The 19363-nt window shown below is 37.4% G+C and overlaps 1 protein-coding gene across 1 annotated transcript in view; it reads left to right on the forward strand.

Moving 5' to 3' along the window:
• The first annotated feature begins 17880 nt into the window (after positions 1 to 17880).
• The window catches only part of cdh8 (cadherin 8), a 66986-nt gene continuing 65503 nt past the window's right edge, over positions 17881 to 19363 (forward strand). The window contains exon 1 of the mRNA XM_030794163.1: positions 17881 to 18135. Coding sequence (XP_030650023.1) covers positions 17881 to 18135 — 255 coding nt within the window. The remainder of the gene's footprint in view (positions 18136 to 19363) is intronic.

Consider the following 19363-nt stretch of genomic DNA (forward strand, 5'->3'; position numbering starts at 1 on the left):
TTGATAATCCACATCATGCATATCTCACACAGCTGGCTGGCAGCCAGCTAATTATAACAAACTACACAGTGCACACAGTTTATATATCTACTCTCATTACAAAATAAAAAGGGGATTATTTATAAACCAAACATGTTTTTCCATGAGTGAGTGCTTGACCAATTCTTAAATTGATTTCAGAGATTTAAAATGAACTGGAATCTCCTCCAAAAAGGCACTATGATTCACAAAAAATAATACCTGCCTGATGGTCACACATCAAAAACATAAGGGGAAAAAAAACATGTTGAGTTTTTAGATCTAAATATTTTCTCGAAAGGCATGTTTCAAATAGTCCTTTAAGGTAACTCATCAGTCAGAGTAGAGAACACAGGGAAAATGCAAGAAGACTGAAATACAGACTGCTAGTAGTGATGAGAAAGGATTATTTTTGTTTGTTTGTTTGTTGTTATTGTTCATCACCTCATTTTTCCTTGGACATTGAGGAGGTTATCTTATGTTTCTGGCTGTGTCTTCAACAGTCACAAACGTATCCAAAGGACTAGAATGAACAAAGAAAAAAAAGGGGAAAAAATATATATACACACACACACACACACACACACACACACACATATATATATATATATATATATATATATATATATATATATATATATATATATATATATATAACAAAATAACAACAAAATATATCTTCACAATAAGATAACCTGACAATTAAACCATTTATTGTTCTGAGTCATCTCTTTTTGTCTTCTGACTCATGGATGCCTACCAGTTTGTGTGGAAAGGCTCTCCAAAATTAGAAGTGTTCAGAAATATACAAATACACTAAGCCTTGTTTATAATGTTTTGTTGTTGTTGTTTTTTTTTTGTACTGTTGTGTTGTTTAACAGAAACAAACTAAGTACTTTACTAAGTTAAATTCTCAGTTGACTAGTAAACATTCTTGTAAAAATTAGTACAGCTGAAAAACAAAGAGAGACTGTGAGAGACAAGTCATCACTGGTTTCTCAGCAAGTTTTGAACCATTCAAAGTTAACATATTTTAAAACATTTTTCTGTAACAGCACTGTTGTCACAGATAGGACAGCTCACTAACTTTGTGATTTTTTTTTTTTTTTTTGCTCTGACGTGAATAACAATTGTTGAAATGATAGGAGTATTTTTTACATAAATTAGCTTCAAAAGTTTTAGAATGACACATTACAAATTTGAAATGTATTGTGTACATTGTCTCTGCATTCCGATGGATTTGGATGTTGGCTATGGTGATTCTATGAGAGTAATGGGGAACATGCAAATGTGCATGATGATACCTTTTGTTTTAGACATGCAGATAAAAATGTACATTTATTCATTATTTTTGTGTGCCTCAGCTGGTAATGAATGGGCTCAACTTAAGAAACAGACAAGTTACAAGTGCTCTTGTTGGCTCATATGTGGCAGAGCCTTTTGGTTGCCAGGCTTCCTATACTCAGCAAAAAAGCAGCAAAAATTATTTCTTTAGATTCTCTAAGACAGATATGTTTTTGTTATAACCTCAGAAGCCTCACTGAGGACTACTGAAGCTTAAAGAGATAAAGGTTTTTTCACCACACTGTTTCAGCGTGTGTGTGTGTGTGCGCGCATTTCCTTTTGTAACATAAATAACCTATGATTACTCTCACTCAAACAAAACACAGAAGTTTGGGAGATGTGGTGGTAGCTAAAATAAAATTAAAAAAGAAAAAAAAAAAGAAAGGCACTTGGATAAACTCAAAACTATCTTAAATTATTACATGACTTGCCACCAACTTTAAAGTTTGAGGCATGGACAGGTAATGTTTTTTCTCTCTAGTATGGACATTTTACTCATTTCCTTAAGGCAGGTATTCTCAGAATTTTTACATTTTACAGAATTTTTACATAAACATAAGTTATGAGTCGGACAAAGACTTTCCTTGCGGTTTCTGTGCTTGCCAAAAATAGAAGTTTTCTCTTTTTCACCTTTTTTTTTTCTCAAATAAAACATGTTGTGCAACCTGACAGATAATAAACTTTACTTCTGCTTACTTCATTGAGCATTTTCCTCTGAGACATTGATTCTAGCACCAACATTGCCAGCATATTTAAATATATCTCAAATACTTACCCACATCAAATGATTGTGCAGTATGTTGCAATGCTCTCTCTCTCTCTCTCTCTCTCTCTCTCTCTCCCTTTGTTAGATCTGTGCTGTCCTGTAAGGTTTTTTTTCTTTTTTTTTCTCCCACATGAAACTGTTACCACACTTCTATGATGTTTGCATCCTGCAGAGCAGTGACATTTGATTCAAATGCTTACCCCTAGTTATGAAACCAAGACCAACACTTGTGTAGTTTTATGTCTCCCTCTTCAGATTGATGCCATGCCACCAGTTCAAACACATATCACTATAGACGTGTCAGTATACAAAACAATGACAAGCCAGTCCGGTATCCGGCATGATTCACTGTTCCTGGACTTGGCTTCAACACTGTGTCAGTGTTGGATTTGTTTAAGCGTCAATAATTATTGTAGCACTGGGGTCCCAGATGATCACTTTAGTAGTGCTTTACACCTGTCAAATGTCATTAGCATGATGCTGCTGCGGCCTGAAGCACGTGGCGGCCTGATAAATCCCCAGCCTTCACAATACATCAGTTAGGCCTGGAGCAAAGGGGGGCAGATGGGGGGCGGGTGTGAGCGTGTGTGTTTGTGTGTTTGGGGGGGGGGGTGTCCTGGTGTCAATTCGCAGATCACATGACCTGCCTTTTGATTTGAGCAGAAGCTGCTTTCATTCATGATCTGATCAACCAAGCGGGCAGATACGATTTGACAGTCCACATTACAGTCAAAACAAAACAAAGTCACAACACTCAGAAACAATCCCTCATGAAGGTCATTTTGTTGTTCGTTTCTGTAAATGTTGATTAAAGTCATGCTTACATTTGCATCAAAGCCAAAAACATTTACGTTCAACAAGGTGTATAATAGAAGAAAATAAAAGGGACCCATTTAACTTCAGCATGGACAAATTCAGAGCTTGTTTATGGGATGAGGAAAACCCCTGGAAAGGAGTTGATAAATGGACATAAAATGACCAATAAACAGGCCTGATTAAGGTCCCTGTGGGACTACAGCCGTTCTTCTCGTAAATGAGGTATACTTGAGGTGAGGACTCAGTTGTAAAACTGGTATGACACCTCAGTTTGAAAAGAGGAGAGAAAATACTACACCTGAAATAATACTTTATGACTGCAGCCCTTTTTTTTATGACTGATGGTTGGCAATGTTATATACTCTCCTTGGCTTGAGGGTAATATAAGGTGTCAGCTTTACTGTTTAGACTGGAGTCATTTGAACCATGTTATGGAGGCCGCTGGCGCCATTCTTTGATACACGTCTGGCTGAAATCATTTCAAAGACAGTCATATTTGGACTCACTGGGCCATCTGACTCAATTTGTTTTATTGCATCCTTTGTTTGCGATGTGTTGTGAATGCCAGAATTCATTAGGTGCCACATTGAAATGTTGCTGTTGTCCTGAGGTACGTTGTCAGAGGAGCTGAAAGTGACAGAGAAACAAGCACCAATGGAGCAGGACTGCAACAATAACAATGATCGTGGCTGTATTTTAATAATCTCTTTCCCACTACGCTCTTATACTCAGCCTCTGTAGAGGAGCCAGCACTCAATAAAAAAATACTCTTCTCCCCAGGTTCATTGGATACATTGGCAGAATGTTCACCAATCAGATGTGCTGTGAGCTGTTAGAATCTATAAGAATATAATGGCGGAAGTGGCCAAAGCAAATGTACGAAGACTAGGATTCATGCCTGGACTGCAGTGGCAGCTAGCTAGCAGCTTTAGCAGCCCACAAAATGCCTCTCTCTGTCTTGCCAAACTGTATCTAACCTTATTTGAATTTCTCTCCCTGAATTGAGTCAGAATAAACACAAGCTGTATCTTGGTACTGTATATCTCAATGGGGATTTCAAGGGAAAAAAAAAAAAAAAAGGTGGAGATGAGAGAGGTCATTATAAGGCATAAATTCTGGCTGTTAGATATGTAATGCTCAATCAGCAACCAGCCTCTGGAGTGCATCCCTCCAGGCACCTCCCTCTTCCCACTGACAGCTCGCTACTGCTTCAATTACCCCACTCATTTACAATCAAAGATTAATGGAAGAAGTAGATTTTAGTTCACAGAGATTAATTGCATCCCTTTTTTTTTACTGCTCTCCCCCCGCAGCTGTAAAGCTGCTGGTGATTTTTGTCAACAAGAACACTGGGAAATTAATAGACTTTCAATGATCCAGCCCCTCCGAGATACGGGCTCAACGGTTACAGCGCTGAGAGGGGACACAACCACAACCTGGGCTATTTCATCACAGAGACCTTCATTTTTCTTTTGTCTTTTCTTTTCTTTTCTTTTCTTTTCTTTTCTTTTCTTTTCTTTTCTTTTCTTTTTCAGTTTGTTTGTTTGTTTCTTTTTTTCATTCTTCTCTTTATTTCTATCTTAGTGTCCTGGTGTCAGTCTAAATATAAAAGCTGTTTGCGTGGCACAGCTGAAGTCAGTATACGCTCCCTCAAGCCTTTGTTATGTATAGCACATGCATTGCAGTAAAACAAGGATTGACAGGCACTTAAATGCATGTAATTTAGATTACAGTTTCTATCTGTGTGGGCGGGGTCTGTGTTTGCACCTGTGCCTTTTTACAAAGAGAACTTTTTGAGCTAAATATACAACACAAGCAGAGCATACACGTATCCTTTGAAACCACCTTATATTTTTTGTGCAAATGGATTGACAATGTAGGGCTTTTTGTTGTTGTTGTTGTTGTTCAATTTTTTATTTGTTTGTTTGTTTTCATTTTTAAGCTCTGTTTTGCTCAGATTCATGTGGTCAGGAACCTCCCACACTTGAATATGTATTCTTTTAAATGTTTAACAAGATCCATTACATCCTTAAAACATCCATCTATCTATCTAGCTAACTAGCTAGATAGATGGATAGATAGTAGAGGTGTACAGAGACGTCATTATCTGTAACTGTATCTGTTCAGCCAACAAAATGATCTGACTCTGTATCTGTTTTTGGATAGTAGACCGGAAGTGGGCGTGGTTTATACTGAAAGTCACATTAAATCAGGCAAATGTTGTGTTTTCTAACCTAATGTTAATTGGCAAAGCAATTTTGTGCCTGCAAAGCATCAAATTGATTTAATATTGGCATATAATCAATTATGAAATATTTTTCGGCATACTCATACTGTGCTTTTCATTACTCTTGCTCTCTCTCTCTCTCTTTTTTTGTTTTGTATTTTTATTTTTAAACTCCACCACCACCACCACCCCTTTAACTGGAGGACATTGAACGATCAGAAACTGGGAAAAAAAAAAAAAAAGAAAAAAGAAATCGAAAGATTCTGTTTCGCCATGGAAATAGAAAGCATTTACAGATATACAGAAAATATCCTTCAGTTGAAAAGAATCATCTTAAATTCTAGTGGTGCTGTTTTTGCGATTCTTGATGTGTTAATGTTACTCCAGTTCTCCAGGCAAATGTAAATGACTATTTTACAACAGTAATTTGTGCTGACTCGGTGGGGACGACTAAAGAATAAAGCAATCACTTTTCAATAACGACTTTCGACTGGGTTTTTTAATGGAGGAAATTAACACATACAGTTAAAATATCACAGGTTCTAAGCTTCATTTTGATGCATAGCACCTGACTCGGTGGGGTCGACTACAGAATAGCGATCACATTTCAACAATGTGTAGTAAATGAAAGCGAAATCAAAGTCCTATGTCGCAAACAGAATGGGCGTTTTTATCTTGTGGCCATCCACAATGATATGAATTGATTTGAAGAAACAATGGTTGACACACAGACATGGTTTTTTTTTTTTTTTTTTTCTCAAATAATAACAAGCAACTTTGGGTAGAGGTTTCCTGACGTGTTTCATGGGCATGAAGGGTGATATTGATGTATACAGATCACGATGAGTAAATTGTTAAAGTCAGATAACCAAATGTCAAGAATTATACAGAGTGAATAATTGTAAAGGTCAAACAACAGTCACTTTCTATTGTAGTCCATGGGTGTAAATCAGTCCTTTTTTGTATGCGAACATCTGACTCTCATTACATGACATGGCCTTTCGTACACACACTACTTACTACTGCTCGAATGTCAAGGGCTATTTCAAGCATTTTAAATTTCTTGTGATGGATATTAGAAAACAGCTTGCCTCTGTGAACAAGGATAAACTTCCATTTGATCAATCTTGCACATGCCACTAAGACCATTTCACCCAATAAATCACTAACTCTGTTTTGTTTATCCAAGCGCTTCAGATTGTTCTCCAGTACTCCTGGTATACGCACTAATATTAAATACCCCCATTCCTTCGTTCTCCCTCTCACCCTGTCAGTTCCTCTGAGGTACACATTTTGTTGGTGCTGTCTGTGGGTCCTGCCAAGGCACACTCTTTCATAAACAGTTGTTGACATTGATCTTTGCATTGCTGCATTGCTCAAAACAAGCCTGGATCGACTGTAAATTTTTAGTTTGTGCAAACTCTCTTTCTTTTCTCACATATTTCATTTTGAGGGTTATTTGTGAGAATGTTCTGTAAATGCATTTTTATAATGATAATTTATTTGACTTTTCAGCATATTCAATGAACATGGCTCCTGCTTTCTCATGTTGTACGACAGAATAAATGGCAAAGCATGCAGCATTTGAAGGAGAGTTTCTCAAGGTTGTGGAGGTGTATATTTTCCATGGATACTTCTAAGGAACTGATCGTATGAGGTGACAATAACCGACAGTAAAGACCAATGGAATTTTATCAAACTGTGGCAATGAATTTCAATGTTGAAAAGGATTTAAGGTTTGACAATAATACTATTCCATTAAGATTATCTCAGCTCAAAGAAAAGCTCTCTCTTTTTAATTTCATGTTCGAACAAAATCATTATATTGTAATACTCACAGGAACAAGTTTGTAGTTGGTGCAATTAAATTTCTAGAACAAAACACTTTTGGTGCAGTGGTGCAGTCCCAATAGGCTCCTTCAGACCGGCTCCAGATGAGATGGTGGAGGGGAGGAGGGCTGTTTTCTAATGACTTTTCTAATAATCTCTTTGGGTGTCATCCACAAAAAAAGTTATTAATTAGAGGAAAAAAATCCCATTGTGGTCTTTTCACAGTAAAAATGTGAGACATTCTATCCCCAGTTGCCAAAGCAAATCCTGCTTAAAGAATTATGTGAGCATAGGATGTGATCTCTGCACAAATGTAAGGTTCCAATCCAAAGAGTACATTGAGTAATATTCTCCTTGTTCTATGCTATAAAATAGTACAGTCTATTTTCCAAAACGACTGCACTGCAGGGTTCCAGAGGCTCAGCCCTGCCCTTATACTTGATTGAACACCTATGTTTGGCATTTATCTATTTGTTCTTCTTTGACTGAACAAAGGGAAGAAGCTGTAATATATTATTACAATCTGTTCGTGTTTCGACTCAACACATTGGTCACATTATTGCTTAAGACTCATTTCATCAGACAACAGAAAAGCACAAAACAGTGTAGAGGCTGATGGGAAACAGTCCCTTTTTTAGACTCTGTTGTAGAATAACAGCTCACAGTTTGTCTGTCAAAAGAAGCTTATCTAAAAAACAAAGAGACGGAGACACAAGGTGACAGTGGTGTCTGTACTGTCAGAGGAATAGCTGTCTTTGAGCATGTCACATTGACATGGCAATGTTTTCAGCACTGCCATGACATTTGATGAAAGTTTTGTGAACTAAAATAAACAAAATGCCAAGGTCAAAAAAAAGAGAGATTGTTTTCCACTTTCATAAAATAATTTGCCTCTGAACAGGAATGACAGAAGGTTTTGGTTTTGTCCGCACCGCTTAATTTTTTTCCTCTGAAGATATATATTTTCTCTGTTCCATATGGTTAAACATGAGCAGTGTACCAGTAATCTTGTTTTTCAAGAGTATGACATGAAAGCAGAAAGAAGAGGGGATAAAAAGAAAGAGTCATATCCAGAATATATATTTTCAGTTAGCTTTGTGATTCAGATTAATGCAAAGAAACATTTTTTCCTTAGGCACTTATATTGGAAAACAATTGCTAAGAATACTTAGCAGACTTCAACTTAATTAAACAGATATCATGAGACTATGCACTCAAAAGTCTCTGCCAAATAACAAATTCTCTATTCTTTTGGCAAGTCAGTATAAGTACACAGTTACAGTACTTCTTCACCTGTATATAAATTTAATGTTCAGGGATAGCCAGCAGAGCACCAGATCATGTAAGTTGGGCTAGCTTTTGAACAGTTAAACAAGCATTTTTTTCCCCCAAAATATTGGCACATTGTAGTATGGGGTAATGAAGTTTAATTTCTGAAGGAAATGAACAAAGAGGATTCCCTAAAATAACAGATGAATATAGGAGTTTAGTCTGTTGTTCCTCTGTATACTGCAACAGAAAAAGATATTGATTTAGGTATTTAAGCTTTTGGTAACTGTCAATGATTCATGAATGTTAAAAAAAAAAAACCCAAAAAAAACAAAACAAAAAAAAAACATGTGCACCTAACCTGTCTTCACTATGGGAGGACTGGGGAATTGTGTTGGATAGTGTTAGAATGGCATTACCCAGAGTAAGTCTGACAGATCTTGTTGCAAGGCATGACTGATCAAAGTCAGAGCTGTGTTGCTAACTTCGTGTCCACAGTTTTAATACCTACGATGTACTGACACTTAAGACAGTCATGTAAAAGGCTGTCACGGCGGTGGTGTGGTGCAGGACCCGAGTGCAAGACACGATGGTTGAAGTGACAAAAACGGAAGACTTTACTGAAAATGAAGATCAAAATACAAGTGCAAACTAATAACAAAACCAATAACAAAAAGGTGCAGCGTGACTGTTGTGCAAACTAGCACAAACAACGATAGACAATGGACGAGGCAAACACTAGGACTTAAATAGAAGGAGAACTGAACAGGGCAACACAGGATTGGTTGAAACTAAACAAGGCTGATAATGAGACAAACAGGTACAGGTGAGGGGCGGAGACAGACACAGAACGGGAGCACAAAGACATATCCAACTAAAAGTCCAAAATGGCGGTGCAGGTTGTGACAAAGGCATGAATAGAGTCAGAAGAGCTGTTGCCAATGACGCCATACTTTTAAGACTAGGTATACAACTGTAAAATAAAACTTATACATGAAAATTGTGACTTATGTTATGTTGTATCTCAGAACAATTTGCATTTTCGAATGCAAAGGGAAATTCTAACCTCAAATATAAGAATGCAAAGGAAGCCAAGGAGACGCTGGTTTTGTATCATACAAATGTTAAATTGATTTCAGATATTGAGACATAGGTCTTATAAACATTTCACGGTCAGTTCTTATTGTCTCAAATGGTCATAAATTCAAGGGAATGACTATTGAAGATGGTGCCCTTACCCCTGACAAATGTATAATTCAGCGAGCAGTGCTAAAACATTTTAAATACTCCCCCTTTAATCAAAAAAAAAAAAAGAAAAATCAGAAACAAGGGCATAGCTTGTATGTTTTGGACGCTGTGATTATGAAAGCTGAACAGCTTTGCCCCGTGGTAAATCTCAGGACTCCATCCATCTGCACATGTGTCTGATTCCCTTTGATCTCAGCCAACAAGGGCTCAGTAACTAGACAGAAGAACTCACTATTCTTGTCAGGTTCCTCATCACCCCAGACACTGTAACTACAGAAGTACTGTGACCTATGACCTCAGTCAGGTCCCATTTCTTCCCTAACATGTATTTCCTTGCCTCAAAGACTTTGAGCCAACCATCTCCACAGCATTTGGCACATTTACTCAGCATGTTCCTCTAATATCTAAACTTCCCTCTAAAATGTAGTTTTATATGCATTTGCCAGACAGAATAAACTGTTAATATAGTTCACAATGAATTTCTCCCGTTTTTAATCGTGCTATCATTTCTCACTCCATAGTTCACAGTCTTATTGCCTTTGTCTCTATTATGTATATTACACTGAATAATCATAGTAATTTTTTCTTTCTTCAGCAACTATAGTTGAACTTCATTACATTTCATTACATGCATGTTTGTTTATGCCATTTCACAGTCAAGCAGTACTCCCATTAATTCCTTCTTATATTAATTAATATTAAATTTAACTGATGCCACTATTAAGATTTTTTTTAACTTGATTGGTGCCTTAAATCACAAATGATAATGTTTATAATTATGTCAGATCAATGAAACACAAATGAATAAATCAACAACAGTAATAATCAGTGTGCCTGACATGTGATGTACTGTTTGTGCAGTCATGCACATTTGTATGTTTACAGAAATCCATAATCGAAATATTCAGCATCATAATATTTATTACTTTCATTTTGTCCCACTAAAATGAATTAATGTTACAGGAGAATAGGAGAGTGCATGTCAGCTAGCTCCATACAGCAAGAGCATAAACATGAGCTGTGCATGTATTTACATTTTTTTTTTTTTTAGAAATTATTGTAGCTTATCTTTATACTATTAGGATTAGACTGACACACTGAAATGTCAGATGGTCACTTCATCAAGTAATAACTTTAATGTTTACATGTTAGAGATGTGGTCTCAGTCTCCATTATATATTTGTATAACATATCATAAGAGTCTCTACAGTCCACTGATAAAGAATACAGTGCAGTTGTTATCCTCAAGTTTTTAATACTTCTCATGGTTCATATATCTGCTCAGAGAACATTTCTTTGTTATTTAAGCCTTTGTAAAATCATATATATAATTACTCTATGATTTTCTATTGTCAACTAATCAGAGTCCTCTCATTCTCTCTGCTGCTTTCATTCTTGTCTCCAGTTTTCCATAAAGAACAATTATAGTGAGTCTTTTATCATGTCCTTTTTAAATGAGGAGCATGTCAGTCTTAATGAGTGCTAATAAAGGTAACTCGTTATTACCACATCACTTGCTTTATTTATTGCAACCATCAATGGCTACTTTTAGAACAGCAGCCCAAAATAAATCCCTCAGTACAGCTATTAATGTCCAGTTGCTTCCTGTAATGACAGCAGATATGTGACTGTACCTTGTCCTAATCAACCAAAATCACTTATTAAGACAGGTGGGAAGTGAGGCCAGAGTCAGGGGAGCAGTTCATTCCACCATATGACAGTCTTTGAACCCCTGCTACAGAGGAGTTGAGCCTTTGGCATGTGAAACCTGTGGTGTTTGAGAATAGCATTCCAGTTTCATTTATCTAATAACCATTTAGACCGAAAGTTCGCCACTAAAACATCAGAATGTGTATTATCTGATCTGTGACGACATGAATAGTGATTGTGTATCATCTACTAGCTCATGAGGTGGATGCTAATAATATAATAGTAATTATTGCTTTTGAGAAATAATAAGTGAGAATATTGTTCAATTTTATAAATGAAGAAGGCAAATGTAATTAATATGAGGACCAATCTTAAATTAATGACAATCAAATCCACTGTGTTTTTTCAATTTGCATGATTAAGATCTTAGTTATGTTGATCATTTAGGATACAGGTTGTTCATTCTCAAATGTCAACATATCAAAATTCTGAACACTGCACTTAATTATCTGTGGAGCTTTAAAATCATCAATGTAAAAACCAATTAACTATAATTTGCTGCCAATTAAAATCTGACTTTTAGGAGTGTTAATATGCTAATTGTGGTGCTAAACTTATGCTGAAAAGTGTTTACACATGGCCAACCCCTGAGGCTGTGTCTGTATGTGTGTGTGTGTGAGTCTGAGACAGAGAGAGAGAGAATATAGTGTCTCTGTATTGTTTTGGGTAAGGTGTCAATAACCACTGTCTATTACAGAACTGTCTCATATCATTATCTCATACCAAGGACTCTGAAGATTGCACTATAAAAGTAAATAACTCAGCTTTAGATAGGTAGTCATGAAAATTATCACTGCAGCTACGATGTGAGGATGCCATTTAAAACTGGCTCTTGTGAAGACTTGCAATGGCATGAATTTCAGAACCTGTGGGAGTGAATCATTGCATTGTTGACATCTGTGAGTCTTATATTGACAGTTTTAATTAATTTTTGATGAATGGTTGGACTTAAAGTGATCTTTTAGTGATCAAGTGGCAGGTGTGACATGTTTAGATAGCAAAGCCATATCGACAGCCTATATGTGTTTTGACAGTAAAGGCCAATATATATTTGTGAGTGGAAAATTGGAAAAAAAAAAAATAAAGCTCATACATGGTTATCTGATTAATTAAAAACCTTTTTACAATGCAGATGAATCATGAAGATATTCAGTTCATACCATCAATTGATGTAATCTATGCCAGGACTCATTCAAGTACTTATGGACAATTATGTCCACTATAATCAGTTGCAGATGAATGATGGCTCAGAGCTAAGCATCCCATCTTATCATGCATATATGAGAGTATTTGTAAAATTTGATCAGTAACAACAGAAATTTATGAAGGCTCTCTTGGAATTCAGTAAACAATTATCAAATGTTTTTTTTTTTTGTTTTTTTTTTTGCTGTGCTCCTAATTGAGAAAATACACAGGTAATTTCTTTACTTTTGTCCCTGATGGACTGTAAATAAATGAGTGTGTTAAATGTTGTTTCCTGTTTGCTGCTGGTGGCTGGCATCTCAGGGCAGCAGTGACATGAATGAGCTGAGAGGGACGCCAGCGGCCCTCACGGCACTAGCTCTGTGATTAATTCCACTGACAAAGCGGTAGCCGATGATCGATTGAGGATGCCTGGGCTGTAAAGACCGTTTCCCCTTCACTTACTTTGCCTTTTTCAAAGCTGTCTGATATTTTGATCACCGGTAAGGGCTGTGTCAGTGGAATTCATCAATGACAGAGAGAAAGCTCAACTGGAGACTGATTTGACAAACTGCTCAACACAATGGAGACAAACTTGAGGCCACAGCTGAATACCATGCCAAGTATGGCATCCATTTGATTTTGTCTTTTTTCATTTGACTGAATTCTGTAATTCTCAGTGCGTCATGCCTTAACTCTATGTCATGGGTTTTAGAACAGTTACCAACATCACTTCCATGTCAGACCAGTCTTCTTTTTTTCTGCAATACTTTGAATTTGAGTTAGTTATACCATTGAAGTTATTTATGAAGGATGTCCACGGAATGTAATTGTACACTTTTGCTCATGTCCATATGAGCTTTTAAAGTGTTCAGATGGCATTGTGAGGAATACATTGTTTCGTCATACATATGAACAATTTAAAAATTGGTGGCCCATAGCATAATAGTGAAAAAGTGGCAAGGAGCAGTTCAGTGGTTCTGCGATATAAGTTCATTTGTTTATAGTCAAGAAATAGCTTTGTTTTTTGAGCAGTGCATATTTTCACAAGCAAAGTTATACAACTTTCAGTTTAACAGCTCTTTTCCAGTTGTCCCTTGTGTATGAATATGAGGCTCAAATGCTAAGTCAGCTTTGACTAATTGTTAACTTTGAGTAAATGTATTTGTAGAAGGCAAATCCTTTGTTTATGCTGAAAAAGTACTTCAGAGCTCTGCATCTAAATGTTTTTAATAAGGAACTTAATATCTTTTAATGAGGAATCCTCCCAGATCTATTCAGACAAGAGCTCTCGGCATCTTACTTTTACTCTGCATATTGCTCCTTTCTGACCTCAAATGAACCACCTTTATTTTAAGTACCTCATGCTAAAATATTGTAATACATCAGTATGGAATATTGCTTTAATTTGTGGTGAGTATTTTCCAGTACTATAATGTTAAAAGTCAATGGTGTTGCCAATTCGTGAATTAAGACTATGTCAGAGATGGTCCATGGAGGACATGTCAAATTTGGATAGTTGTTTTCAATGCAAAAACCATGTGCTAACAAGTGTGCAAAGCAGATCTTTAGGACAATGTCAATGAAAAGCCCAGATAGATGAATTACCATCATTCTGATCACCAGTAATGACAACACTAATAGCAATGTCAACATTACTTCTGTAGCTCTTTCTGTGTGTTGTTGCTATTCCTTGATGTGGTGGTGTTGATGATGTTAATACCAATGTTGTGAAGGCTGTAGACCAGGCATTACTAATACAGCACATGCTACATGAACACTCAATGCTGCATTGATTTTTCATAAGGAGGTTTCACAATTGAAAAGCTCTAGCAAGTGAGCCTGAGAGTTTATTGAACCTGAGTATCCTCTTGGACTAATAAAGTCCAGTCCCTCGGGGCCAGGCTGACCAACGCTGAAAGAGCTCACTCTTGTTCGCTCAGTCTCCTCAAGCTTTAAACACTAGAGGGCGCTAGCCACAACAGAGCTGCTCTCTCTCTCTCTCTCTCTCACACACACACACACACACACACATACAGAGATGCAGACACACATCTCACACTTAGTTAAACATCATCTGTGCTACTCATGAGGATCACTACATCGCAGAGAGAAACAGCGATTGTTCTTGTATGTGTATTTCAGCCTGTTCAAGTGACCCATTATTGTTTAAAAAAAAAAAAAAACTGAGCTGATTTGTCATTTCATAAAATGCAAATGCAGTAGTCAATAAACTGAACAATTAGTGCACAAATTATGTCTCTCTCTCTCTCACACACACACAAACACTCACGCGCACACACACACACACTTTCCCCCTTAACATACATGCTTTTGAAGCTTCAACCGGAAAATTCAGGGAACTGCATAGCCTACTAACGCAGTCCCACAGAAATCGCTACCAAAAAGCTACTTAGTTTTTAAATGAACCATATATCTCACTGTGTCTTTTGTAGCTTCAGAGGGACAAAATACTTCCTTTCTAATATTTGCATTTACACGTAAACTCAAACTATCTTTAAACTTTACCATCATAAAGGAACAATTCTTAAGTTCCGTTGCGTTTGATTAAACCAGTTGAGCTGAAGTGAGAGTGTAACTTCGAGGGCATAAAGCCAAACGGAGTACTCGTGGAAGAAGCTGCCAATTTCAGATTCCTCTTTGTGCGTGTTATAATTTACACCGGAGCTGTGTCTTTCGCGACGCAGCTTGAACTGAGCCTACGCCGGTTGATGCCTCTCTTCGCCTCTGCAGTTAGATGCACTGTCCCCCATTTGGTTAGGTACCTTATACCCTGCCGAGGAAAATTTTAATGATTTCAGCGAGCCATTTAGACAGAGTTTAGTTCACTAAAGTAAAATAATTTGATTGTGACATATCATCGGGAAAAAGAAAAAATAAAAAAAGAAAAGAAAAGATAAAAAGCACGTTACATAATTGTAGGATCACAGGCTAGATACTGTCCAACGCTTACCTCAGAAATCAACGAAGGAGAGGGACAAATAGGCGTCTTGATGGCTGTCACATGAGTAAAAGATCACACGAGTAAATAAACGACATGTTGTACCGGTTTCATTGTTATTGTTCAAGGGAAGACTGAAAATGTTTGTCTGTCAGAATGAACATTGCAGCACGACCACAAAAGTTGTGTATTCCCTTGGTAGGAGCGTGTGCATGCATTTCTCTAGACCTGCCTCTTTATCAGCCCAATGAGCTCGGGAAGGGGAGGCTCTTCTTACCAAACAACTCTCGTCCATCTCTCCTCACTCCTCCACTCAGCAAGCAGGCATACCGGAGCTCCCATGCACCGCGCTACCGTTAAGTGTCAGAGCTTTGTGTCAGAATTGTGTCAGTGTCAGGATCTTTGCATTTTTTCCCCAGAGTCGTTCAACTTCACTCTACCCTTTTCTTCTTTTATTTTCCAGAGGGCACGAAACAGTGAAAAAAATATTTTATGAGGCAAGACAGACGTCCGGTTTTTTTTTTCTGAACCTACAATGCTGCACACGTCCGGGTCTAAGATAGTAAGTACCAAACATGTGTTTTAACAGGTGCATTAAGATTTAGAGGTGATTTTGTAGTTCTGGTGAAGCGTGCTGCCCGTTTTAGGGTTTGATCGTGTTATGCTGGGAACTGAGGCTGGTTTAATTAGATCCTGCAAGCAGTATGATGATTGATCCGCTGACAGATAGACAGCATTAACCATCGAATTCTGTTTGACTAAAGACTAGTGCCATGTAGTTTTACATACATGTAGTGGTGAAGTACGAGATGTATGTTTATCTTTAGAGGAGAGCATGCATGTATATAACTTCCTGGCCTTTTAGGACATTTAGAGATGAACTCGCGACGCTTTTTTTTTTTTTTTTTGTGACGGTTTTAATTGTGGGAGATTAAATTACCGAGAGATTTTTGTTTGTTTGTTTTCTTATTAAGTGGGTACACACTGTAAATCATTTGGAGAGTCACATATCTGTTACGTTATCGTTTTCTACCATGTTGTACTTTTCAAAGGGAGCTATCCACGCGGAGTGCGGTGCTGAAATGAGCCAGTGAACCACTAGGATCGGTTTTGCCTTAAGTTAAACAATAACCTTAGAGTAATGCAGGAGCTAACCGTCAGTGAGGACAAAGTTATGGGAACCCTTCCACCTTCCTGTTGCTTGAATGTTGTGAAAATGCTAGTCTATATAGGCTGTATATATATATATATATATATATATATTTTTTTTTTTTTTTTTCAGTACTCTGAAACGTCTCGCATCTCATTAGACACTTTAAAAGAACGAGTCTATGTGTTGAGAGCCATTACAATTTGCTGTTTAAATTACAGAAATTGTGTCAGAAATATGCTATTTTATGGTGTCTATCAATTATCGACGGAATGTTATGCTCTACGTCGGAGATACAGCAAAGTGCAGTCGGAACACGATAATCATCTCCCTTATGTCGTGTCTGGCTGTTCAGATTCGGACTGATGTCTGTGACCCCCGGCCCCGTGTAAATACCCTTCTAACAACGCTCTCGGTGCTGCCCTTTACCAACCATCCAAACAAAACAACTTTGTTTAATAGTGAAGTCTTAACCTCCAACTTTAAACATGCAATAGCCATATTCATACCATAATCCTTAGCTAGTAAACTGTTGTATTAGAGACCAGTAAGATTTGCGCTGCGATTATTTGAAAAGAACGGTCATTATAGTCACCACTCTTACTATAGTTGCCAGGATCACAATCAAAGTCACCATCAATAATATGCATTATTATCGTTATTATTATTATTATTATTATTATTATTATTATTATTATTATTATAGTTCTTCTTCTTCTTCTTCCTCTTCTTCTTATTGTTGTTGTTGTTGCTGTTGTAATTTTTATTGCTGAGGAATCACAATGTATATTTAGTCAAAAAATAGTATGACTACATGAACAATTTTAAACATGTGAGGCAGCCGAGCTGTGCTAGGCAATCCCTTGTACATCACAGCAAGATCTTACTGTACCATTGTGTGTTTTCTCTGACTTTGGGCGTGGGTGGGGGTCAGAGGCTTGGGAAGAGGACTTTTTTTTTTTTTTTTAAACATGAGACATAAAGGCCACATTTATGTTGCTGTCTATTATCTACAAGTTCTCCTTAAAAAGTGGGTGACCTCTGGCATCATAACATGTTGACCTTGAAATTTTCTGTGTATCTTGTCACCACTATTGTTAGTGTTGTTTACATTCCATTATTTTCTTGTAGGTCTTTTGCATTGGTCACTTAGCCACTGGATTTTTTATAACAATGTGCTGTCCTTCACTGTCCTGTCTGGAGAGAAATCACAGCGTGGCAGAGACTCTCGTAGAACCATGAACTTCAGCCGTGGACTTCTAAGAACAAAAGAGTAACCATTTTGCTGTCCATCAGCAGAAAAATTCCCCGGTCTCGGAGGGGAACTCAACAAAATACAAAAGTAGCATATAACAAGCATGCCAAAACAGTTTGAGGAGATGCAGAGAGATCTATGGATTTCCATTCTGCTCATATGGATTATGTGCGTACCTTACATCTCCATGGCTCCTTTCACTACTCAGTCTCAAAGTTTACAAATGGGGTCACCGGGGGTCCTGCACGGGCCAACAGAAGGACAAAGAATCCTGAGTCGTGCCAAGAGGGGATGGGTTTGGAATCAAATGTTTGTATTGGAGGAGTTTTCTGGGCCCGATCCAATTCTCGTTGGCAGGGTAAGTACTCTAATTGTCAGCTGGATATTAAGCTTGCTTATCGTGTGGAAACATTAATTCAGCTGTCTGAACGCTTCTTCACTTGACATTTTTGGGGGTGGTTAAAATAGACGAGCAGGAGGTTTGGCACAGTTGGCATCACTGCAGTGCGTGAACTGCTCGGTTCTATGGTTTGCCTATATGACAGTGTAAGAATGTGACGTAAGCCATCAGAAACAAAAGGATCAATGAAAATGTCAGCATGATAACGTAGGATTTTTTTCTTTGCCCAGGTGAAAATATAAATCTGACTGTAGTTTAACATGCAACGAACATGATATTAATAGTGTTATTTCTATCCCTTTTATTCATTGGTGTACATCTTTGCTATGGACAACGTCAGAATCGTGATATGGTTGCGGAGGAGAATGCCTCATGTATTGAGATATTTCCAGAAGGAGGAGTGTAGCCTGGCACAGGGCCTGTGTGGTAAGACTCAGGGCTCTGAGAGGGCTGTGAGAAGGGCATGCCAGAGCAGCTTGTTCACAGATCAGTGCAAGCATGAACCTGGGGAGCCCCAAACTGGCACTTACCCTTTCTAACCAGCAGCTTATGACTGAAACACACTAAAAAAGAAATTTCTTCAGATCACATGCTCTGAAGAAAATTATAGTTATTTTTTTTTTACAATTTTAGTCCTTTTTAAATTATGCTTAAATTGACCCCTCACTATTCTTCTAAAAAATTTCAAAATAAACCTAAATGTCAGTAAGGACATAGGACACTTCCATTTATATTTACATTTGAGCAAAGTGTATTTTCTCTATTTTAATTCTTTTCTTCTTCCCTCGTGGTTATACAGAAATGCTTCTCTTTGCGTGTTCAAAATTTGGCAGAAGTTCTGCTAATTAAGCTCTCTTGCTTGATTTCTTTATCGTTTCTGCTCTCTTGTCATTTGGGCATTTTTTAATAAAACATGCATTCTCACGTGGTTTTTACACCTGTGTTTTCCCAATATCAGAGTGACACAAAAAAGTCCTTAAGTGCCGCATAAATATTTCAAGAGCTGCAATTAAACAGCTTTTGCTGGATTGTGCTACAGCTTTTGATCAGCAGAAATGAATAAACAAACACAGTAAATGGGTTCCCTCTGAAGATCTCCAAGGTATGCTGTTGAGTTAGCATGATGCCTTTTTGCTGCCAGAATCACTGTACCACACTGGTCTTAGTATGTGAGCCAGAGAGCTCA

This window comes from Chanos chanos, chromosome 2 (genome assembly GCF_902362185.1).
Source record: "Chanos chanos chromosome 2, fChaCha1.1, whole genome shotgun sequence".
NCBI classification, from domain to species: domain Eukaryota; kingdom Metazoa; phylum Chordata; class Actinopteri; order Gonorynchiformes; family Chanidae; genus Chanos; species Chanos chanos.